Here is a 10,243-nt window from a genome sequence, read left to right as displayed (position 1 = left end):
ACCGGCATCGCGACAGACTGGAGAGCAGAGGACGGCGGCGGAGCGGCGACGACAGGGACGGCTTCACCAGCCCGACAACCACCACCTCCCCCCCTACAGACCTTGATGGTACCCCCGGCTGTGACACCCTGCGACACCCTTCAGTCAGCCAGACAATACCGCCCACCAACGAAATAAGACTCTACAAACTTCCCGAAAATGGACTATGATTTCAAGATGAAGCTGACGACGGAGCGGGAGCGAGTGGAGGACCTGTTTGAGTACGAGGGCTGCAAAGTTGGACGAGGCACCTATGGTCACGTCTACAAAGCCAAGCGGAAAGACGGGTAGGTGCAGGGCCCTGCGGTGTGTAGGCCACGCTGCTCATCGCCTGCATTCTCATTTGCCCTCTCCTCTTTAATTTGATTTTGTGTCAACAACTTTACCCGATTTGAAACCAAGCCGCTGGCGGTTTGATGCAGCTTGTTGAGTCTTGAGGATCATAAACAATCGGCTGAGCAGAACAATTTATGCGTGAAAAGAGTCGCACGTAGGAAATTCTTCTGCGATTTTAAAGTGCCGGATAAATTATCATTGAATTTGTTCTTTTCTGTAAGGCTTATAAACTACGTTTCAGTTATCTCATTTGAGAACATTCAATTAATTTACTACAGAAAACCAAGTTGATTGGATGCAATTTTTTTTTAAGTTCGATTGATACATTTAAATATAACATGCTCTTTCCGCTAGTTTTGACCAATGCTTTTTGAATACAGTATTTTTGGAGCAGGCAAGGACGTACAATTGACGCCAATTAATAATTGTATTATTGATAATACTTAATGTGTTTGGTATGGATCAATTTTTCCTTATTACATCTTAACCTAAAGTAATTTAAATCAATTTAAAAGTTTTATTGATTGAGGTATCTAGTGAACAAATTATATTGGTTTGATTGACACATTAAAATATGGTATGATCTTTCCATGATTTTTGAATAATGCTTTGAATACAATGTTTCTTGAGCAGGCAAAGACATTTCAAATGTTTGACATAAAATTATTAATTGGCATTCAAATGTATTATTGATAATACTTCATGCATTTGGTATAGAACTTTTTTTCCATGTTAACCTAATGGAGTAAAACAAAAGGCGAAGGAATAAACGTTTTCCACTTTAGAATTGGTCATTTTATTGTGTCGCATTTTGACTTTGAGCAGAATGGGCAAAACAATTTCAAGTATTTTTGAGTATATTCTACAATTTTGTATTTTCAATTAACTGCATTCAAGAGAGAGCTAGATAGTGCTCTTAAGGATAGCGGAGTCAGGGGGTATGGGGAGAAGGCAGGAACGGGGTACTGATTGAGAATGATCAGCCATGATCACATTGAATGGTGGTGCTGGCTCAAAGGGCCAATGGCCTACTCCTGCACCTATTGTCTATAATCTTTGTCAAGTACTGTTTGCAGCACCATTCAGTTTTCTTTTCTCCAGTCCTGTGGTTGATTTACTTTATCCGGTGTATTGTTGCATTAATAATGGCAACCTAATTGTTTGCCTGTCTGACAGATCTGTCATCAGGAAAGGCGACATTTGTATTGCATCATCTGGAGGGAGAGCATTTGGTGATTTTGCCCCACCTATTTAAAATTCTGCATCTTGTTCCACCTGCTGTCACAGCCTAGGCAAAGGATGAAACTGGCCTTCTGTTCATTCAGTTTAATGTTATCGCATCCATGTGTTTCATTCCCTTGTGGTACTAAGAAATTTTCAGTGCTTTATTTTTAAAACTGGTTTATTTGATTCTCAATGTAAGTGAAATAGTATTCCTCGTTGCTTTTGTCATTATGTTGAAATTGTAATTGTCAAATGAATGATGCTAACCTGTGAATATAGTTATTTTCCCCTTATTTTCATATAAAGCAATTGATCTAAAATGATAAATGGAAAATAGACATGTTTTCCATAAGATCTGTTAATATCTTAATAATCTCTTTATAGACTAGTGTGCATTGTTTTAGTGAAATAATTTGATATATGAAAATAAAAAAATAACATGCTAAACTAGTCAAATAATAAATGTGCCTCCCACTAATCTATTGGGATGAACCTGTTTGATACAAAGTTGAGTTCAAAGAATTAGCTCAATTTCTGAATTTTATTTATTTTTTGGTGTTACGGACCCTTAAGTTATTTGTATTTTTTTGTCATGTTCAGCAGTCGGTTGACATTGATTCTGCTTATGGTAATGTTGGTATTACTATCTGCGTGCTGCAGTTACTGCATTCTCTACAGTTTTACACAAGGTTAAATTGTACAGTGAGTTTATAAACAATGCCTGACCTTAAAAAGTTTTGGCTGCTAACTGCAATCCAGAATTTGCCACTGTGGAGGTGGTGATGAAGTTTTAAGAGGTGTTCAATTGCAACATTAAACTGAAGCTCCAACTGCTGCTTTCTGTGGATCAACAAAGATCTTGCGATGATGAACACAAAGTGTTGGAGTAACTCAACAGGTCAGGCAGCATCTCTGTAGAAGAATGATAAACGTCTGAAGAAGGGTCCCGACCTGAAACGTCACCCATCTTTTTTCTCCAGAGATGCTGCCTGACCCGCTTAGTTACTCCAGCACTTTTTGTCCATCTTTGGTTTAAACCAGCATCTGCAGTCCTTTGTTTTTTATAATGATCTGGTGATGCTTGTTTGAAGAAGATTGAGATGTTCTCAGGGTATCATACTCTAACTCAACCAAAGGACTTATACTGCTCATTGGTTTCATTATCCTTTGTAAGACTTTATTTATTGTGTTTGCCTACAAAATAACTACGTCTAGACTTAAAAGGTTATTTATTATCCTTTAGAAAAATACTTTGCATTTGAGTATTACACATGCTGCACAAATGGATGTTTGTCTTATGTTGAAATTTAGAGCCATAAAACCAATTCAACAACATTTATCATACTTATTTACTCTATCATCTTAAAGGTTTGCAGTTTTCCTCCAAATAAAAGCACCAGCTTTGTCATTATGATAGTAATCCCAGTTTGGCTTTGTATTTTAATAGATCCCAAGTACCCATCTCATGAGTAAAGAGTCAAAACGGTTTAATTGTGATATGTACAGGTAACGGAACAGTGACATTTTTAATTGCTGCAGTTCAACAGGCCTGTAAACACAATAACCCACACATAATTTATTGGATCTTGCATTATGATATATTAATAACCACATTACTCTGTAACCATAATATTGCAAAAACTGAAAACCGTAGTGCAACCAAAGACGTAGTACCTAGAAGATTGTCGTTGCTGAGGTTTGTGTTGTATACTGTTTAAGAGACTGATGGTCGCTGGGAAAAAAACTGTTCTTGAACCTGTTAGTCATGGTTTTCAGGCTCCTGCACCTTTTTGCTGACAGCAGTAGCAAAATGAGGCCATGGTGGTATGAGTCTTTGATATTGGTTGCCTTTTTTGAGGCAGCACCTCCTAGGATCCATTTGTACATCATTTAATACAAGATAAAGTCCAATTAAAGATAGTTCTTTATGATTGCATCGATGTGCTGGGCCCACGATGGATCTTCAGAGATATGCACGGCAGGAACTTGAAGCTGTTGACTCTTCCCGTCACTGTATGGCTGATGAAGACGGGGTACGTGGCTTCTTGATCTTGCTGATGTTGGGAACAAGATTGTTGTTCTGGCACCATTCAAACAGATTATCAATCTTCCTCTTGCACTCACACTCATTAGCACCTGGTACTCGTCCAACAACTATGGTATTGTTGTCAAATTTAAAATGGCGTCAGGGGGTATGGGGAGAAGGCAGGAACGGGGTACTGATTGAGAATGATCAGCCATGATCACATTGAATGGCGGTGCTGGCTCGAAGGGCCGAATGGCCTCCTCCTGCACCTATTGTCTATTGTCTAACTGTGTCTGGCTGCACAGTCATCAGCATAGAGAGAGTGGAGCAGATGCTGGTTACACACAAAAGGACACAAAATTCTGAGGTAACTCAGCAGGGCAGGCGGCATCTGTGGAGAACATAGATAGGTGACGTTTCGGGTCGAGACCATTCTTCAGACATATTGTAAGTTGATGTGTTGATGGTTATCGAGGAGGAAGTGTTGCTAACTTGTACTTATTGTCAATGAGGAAGTCGAGGATTCAATTACATACACTGGATCTCTGCTCATTCCTGAGTTTGGTGATAAGTTTGGACGGGATGATGGTGTTGAATGCCAGGCTGTAGTCGAACAACAGCTTGATTGATGTGTTTTTATTGTCCAAGTGATCCAGTATAGAGTGGAAAGCCAGCAAGATCGCATACCCTCATGAACTATCCAGGTTCTTAGTGAGCCAGGAACTGATATGTAGTATACTTCATCACCACGGACGTTAGTGCCACCATTTGGTTGTCATTGAGGCAAGTCATGTTACTCTTCTTGGGCAGCAGTATTAATTACGTCTTATTAAAGCAGGTGGGAATCTCGGACATTAATAATGAGAGGTTGAAGATATCCACAAAAATGCCGCCTGTGGGTCCACGCATATTTTGAGAAGGCCATCATGTACACCACCAGGTCCAGGCACTTTTCGAGGGTTCACTCATATGAAGGTTCTTCTGACGTCGGCCTCGGTGTCCGGGATTACAGTGTTGCAGGAGTCTGTGGGGGCCTGAGAAGGTGCATTCCCCTTTCGAAGAAAGCATCAAACTCATCTGGGAGTGATGCCTTGCTATTGCTTGAGCTGTCATCTGGTTTTACCTTATCAGAAGTGATGGGGTGCAAGCCCTGCCAAAGCCACAAAATGTCTCTCTCTTCCTCCAGTCTCAACCAAAAGAGTCTCTGCTTTTCTGATGGCCTTATCGAGGTCATACTTGGACTTCCAATATGACTCTGTGTTGACGGATTTGAATGTCCAAGATCGGGTCCTCTGTACATTGCAGACCACCTGGCACATCCAAAGGCTTCTGCTTTGGGAACATGTGATGTGGTTGTTCTTAGTAGGAACACACTCCTCCATACACATCCTTATGAAGTTAGTAATAACATACTGGTGGTGTATTCATTAAGGTATGTTGTCGAGTCCTTGAATATTGCCAAGTCTACTGACTTCAAGCAATCGCAGAGTTGGTCCTTTACCTCCCCTGACCAGCTCTTAAAGTTCTCAATTCTTCTCAGAACATGGTGAATCTATTTATTCTCAGTTCTGAAGTTAGCTGCAGTTGGTAAAAGCTACTTTCTCCCTGGCTTTGCTGAGAGCTGATTCCAGTGGTAATTGAAGGACAATCTCCTAGTGCCTTTCATGCAGCACATGATCAGTTCTGACTAGCCAAATTAACAAATCTGTCATAAGATCTTTTGTCAAATATGCTTCTCAAAGATGTTTTTTTAAGTGATGATTCATAACACACACCATGAAATATCGATACAGTTAGCTGCACCAATCTTTGTTTGGCGTGCTTGCTCAATTTAACCTGCTGTCCAGGCTCAAAGTCTGTTAGCTTTGCAGCTGCACTAACCTTTTGTGGCTAAGTGGCTCCCAGTAACCTTGAGGATTCAGTTCCATGGCTGTCTCCGGAGTGGACCAGGCCACTGAATTCTGTCATGGAGTGATACAGTGTGGAAAATGGCCCCTCGGCCCAACTAGCCCACACCGGCCAACATGTCCCAGCTACAATAGTCCCACCTGCCAGCATTTGGTCCATATCTCTCCAAACCTGTCTTATCCATGTACCTGTCTAACTGCTTCTTAAATGTTGGGTTAGACCCTGGCTCAACTACCTCCTCCGGCAGCTTGTTCCATACATCCACCACCCTTTGTGAAAAAGTTACCCCTCAGATTCCTATTAAATCTTTTCCTCTTCACCTTAAACCTATGTCCTCTGGTCCTTGATTCACCTGTGTATCTACCGGATATATTCCTCTCATGATCTTATACACCTCTATAAGATCACCCTCATTCTCCTGCGCTCCAAGGAATAGCATCCCAGTCTACTCAACCTCTGCCTATAGCTCAGAACCTCTAGTCCTGGCAACATCCTTGTAAATCTTCTCTGTACCCTTTCCAGCTTGACAACATCTTTCCTATAACACGGTGCCCAGAATTGAACACAATACTCTAAATGTGGCCTCACCAATGTCTTGTACAACTGCAACGTGACCTCCCAACTTCTATACTCAATAGGTAAACACAAAACGCTGGAGTAACTCAGCGGGTCAGGCACTATCTCTGGAGAGAAGGAATGGCTGATGCTTCGGGTCGAGACCCTTCTTCAGGGGAGGGGGTGGGCCAAAGATAGGATGTAAAAGTTTACCAAAGTGAGGCCCAGCGCAAATTGGAGGAACAGCACCTCATATTTCACTTGGGTAGTTTACACCCCAGCGGTATGAACATTGATTTCTCCAACTTCCGATAATCCCTGCTTTCCCTCCCTATCCCCTCCCCTTTCCCAGTTCTCCCACTAGTCTTCCTGTCTACGATATGTCCCGCCCCCTCCCCTGACATCAGTCTGAGGAAGGGTCTCGACCCGAAATGTTACCCATTCCTCTCCAGAGATGCTGCCTGATCCGCTGTTACTCCAGCATTTTGTGTCTATCTTCGATTTAAACCAGCATCTGCAGGTTTTTTTCCTACACTTCTATACTCAATACTCTGGCTGAAGAAGGCCAATGTGCCAAAAGCCTTTTTGACCACCTGATCTACCTGCAACTCCACCTTCAGGGTACTATGCACCTGCATTCCTCGATCCATCTGTTCTACAACACTACCCAGAGCCCTGCCATTCACTGTGTCGATCCTACACATTGTAACACCTCACATTTTTCTGCAATAAATTAATTCCATCAACTATTCCTCAGCCCACTTGGCCAATTGATCAAGATCTTGCTACAATTTTTCACAACCATCTTCACTAGCTGTAAAACAACCCACTTTTGTATCATCTGCAAACTTACTCATCTTGCCGTGTATGTTCTCATCCAAATCATTGATATAGATGATAAACATTAACAGTCCTAGGGGCCCAGCATCGAACCCTGAGGCACACCACCAGTCACAGGCCTCCAGTCTGAGAAGCATCCTTTCACCATCACCCTCTCTTTCCTTCCATGAGGCCAATTTTCTATCCATTCAGCGGGTCTCTCCTTGGATCCCATGCGATCTAATCTTTCAGAGCAGCCTACCATTGTTGAATGCTTTTCTGAAGTCCATATATACAACATCTGCAGCTCTGCCCTCATCGGCCTTTTAGGTCGTCACCCATTCCATCTCTCCAGAAATGCTGCCTGTCCCGCTGAGTTACCCCAGCATTTTGAGTCTACTTTAAAAAAAAATCAGATTTGTAAGACATGACCTCCCACGTAGACAACCATGCTGACTATCCCTAATCAGCCCTTGTCCATCTAAATGCCTGTATATCCTATCGCTCAGAATACCCTCGAGTAACTTTCCAACTACAGATGTTAAGCTCACTGGCCTATTGTTCCCAGTATTTTCCCTGCAGCCCTTCTTGAATAAATGCACACCATTTGCCACCAGCCAGTCTTCCGGCAACACTCCTGTATTTAAATATGGCTCCTGCAATTTTCTCTCTGGGTTTCCCACAATGTCCTTGGGTATATATGATCAAGCCCTGGAGATTTGTCTACCTTCATACACGATAGTGCCTTCAGCACCTCTTCGACCGTAAGTCCTGAGTTCCTGTTGGCCTTCAACAGCTTGCACTGTTACGATTATTTAAAAAACATTAGGCCATTAAATAAATACTTCAATTAAAAAGAAAAAATAGTTTGCAATAAACTACCTAAACTTAAAAAATTAATATATTGAAATGAGCAACGTAGTGCTTCACCTGCCAGGGATCAATGATGAAGACACAAGGAACTGCAGATGATCAAAACAGTGCTGTAGTAACTCAGCAGGTTGGGCAGTATCTGTGGAAGGAAAGGACTGGTGATGTTTTGGGGTGGGACTCTTCTGATCGGAGATATCTAAAACACATTGAGATTAGTGTTAATTTAGTTTATGGTCACGTGTAACCGGGTACAATGAAAAGCTTTTTTTGTGGCGTGCTATCCAGTCCGCGAGCAGAAAGACTACACATGATTACAAATGTGCTGTCCACAGTGTACAGATACAGGATAATGGGAATATCGTATAGTGCAAGATAAAGTCCGATTTAAGTCCAACAGTCTCCAATGAGGTAAATTACTACCGTCCAGTGGCCTTGACATCCACCATCATGAAATGCTTTGAGAGGCTCGTTATGGAACGAATTAAATCCAGCCTACCAAGTAGCTTTGGCCCACTGCAGTTCATCTACTGCCACAAAAGGTCCACGGACGATGCCATCTCCCTGGCCCAACACTCATCCCTGGATCACCTGGGTAAGAGAGATGCCTACGTCATACCCCTATTCATAGACCACAACTCTGCTTTAACATTATACCATCCAAGCTCATCACCAAACTCGCGGGACTTGGAGTCAGCATTCATGTCTGCAACTGGATCCTCGACTTCCTGACCAACAGACCCTTATCAGTGAGGATAGGGGACAAATCATCCTCGAAGATTATCCACAACGCTGGTGCTTCACGAGGATGTGTTCTAAGCCCCCTTTACTTCTTGAACAACCACAACTGAGCAGCCTGTGCAGGCGATTCCGGACTGTCAAAGCAGCCGCAGCCAGACATAAAGACAGCTTTTTTCCACGAGTAGTAGTTCTACTCAATAACCAAAGTCTGTAGTCTCTTTTTTGCTCTGGTTTATTTTCACCCACATGTTTAGACCGTAATGTTGTATCCTTATTGTTTTGATGTGTTTATGCTTTATTCTTAATTCTTACTGTTTGTTTGTGTTGTCATTTGTGAGCAGAGCACCAAGGCACATTCCTTGTATATGCACATACTTGGCCAATATACTTATTAATTCATTCATGCACAAATCTAATTCAAATTACAAATTCACAGGCGACAATACCATTGTGGGCCGGATATCAAATAATGATGAGACGGAGTACAGGAAGGAGATTGAGAACCACATGTCCTGGTTTCGAGACAACAACCTTTCTCTCAATGCCTGCAAGGCAAAGAAGAAAGTGATTGATTTCACAAAGCGAAGCGGTACACAAACCTCTGTTTGCATTGACTGTGCAGGTGAAGATTCCTAGGAGTAAATATCACCAACAACCTCTCTTTGACCACCTATATTGAAGCAATAGCCAAGAAAGCACACCAATGCCTCTACTTCTTAGAAGGCCGGAGGTTTTGCATGTCCCTAACAACTCTCACCACTTCTACAGATGCGCCGTAGAAAACATTTTATCGGGATGCATCACAGCATGATTTGGAAACAGCTCCATCCAAGACCGCGAGAATTTGCAGAGTTGTCGACGTAGCCCAGACCATCACATAAACCAGCCTCTCTTCCATTGACTGCGTTTATACCTTCAGCTACCTCGGCAAAACCTTCAGCATAATCAAGGACGAGTCGCACCTTGGCCACCTCCTCTTCTCCCCTCTCCCATCAGACAAGAGCTACAGAACTGTGAAAACGCACACCTCCAGATTCAGGGGCGGTTTCATCCCAGCTGTTATCAGACAACTGAACCATCCTATCATAACTAGAGAGCAGTCCTGAACTACTATCTACCTCATTGGGGGCCTTCGGACTATCTTTAATCAAACTTTACTGGCTTTATCTTGCACTAAATGCTGTTCATGTTATTCCCTTTATCATGTATGTGTACACTGTGAATGGCTCAATTGTAATCATGTTTATCCGCTTACTGGTTAGCACGCAACAAAAGCTTTTCACTGGACCTCGATACACCTGACAATAAACTAAACTAGGTAGTAGCTCAGGACAGCTCGCTAGTTGGTGATAGGTTGGTTCTGTTCCCTGATGACTCCTGGGAAGAAACAGTGCCTGAATCTGGAGGTGTGTGCTTTCGCACTTCTGTGGAGATGAGGAACGCAGAGCCAGATCTGTCCTTTTTGTTTGCTTTGGCCACTGGACCTTTTTGTGAGTTTGCCAGTTGTGAGAAGAGGTAGTGACCAGGGTGAGACTTTACTTATGCTGGTGGCCTTGCCGAGGCAGCGTAAAGAGTAGATGGAGTCAATGGGAGGTGGGTTTGTGTGGTGGTCTGATTTGCGTCCACAATTTTCTGCAATTTCTTGCTTATAATCTGTCTCAGGCCAGTGAGTTATGGATTAGCCGAGACTCAAAAGTGACTCAACAGTACCTCGCTTATTGGGGC

At 42.5% G+C, this 10,243-nt stretch overlaps 1 protein-coding gene across 3 annotated transcripts in view; it reads left to right on the top strand.

Moving 5' to 3' along the window:
• cdk8 (cyclin dependent kinase 8) overlaps positions 1–10,243 on the top strand; it is an 84,851-nt gene continuing 74,608 nt past the window's right edge. For all 3 annotated transcript variants that reach the window (XM_078403058.1, XM_078403057.1, XM_078403059.1), the window contains exon 1: positions 1–326. In XM_078403058.1, coding sequence (XP_078259184.1) covers positions 199–326 — 128 coding nt within the window. In that variant the 5' untranslated portion in view covers positions 1–198. The remainder of the gene's footprint in view (positions 327–10,243) is intronic.

This window comes from Rhinoraja longicauda, chromosome 7 (genome assembly GCF_053455715.1).
Source record: "Rhinoraja longicauda isolate Sanriku21f chromosome 7, sRhiLon1.1, whole genome shotgun sequence".
In the NCBI taxonomy this organism is placed as follows: Eukaryota; Metazoa; Chordata; class Chondrichthyes; order Rajiformes; family Arhynchobatidae; genus Rhinoraja; species Rhinoraja longicauda.
This window is presented reverse-complemented; position numbering and strand designations above follow the sequence as displayed.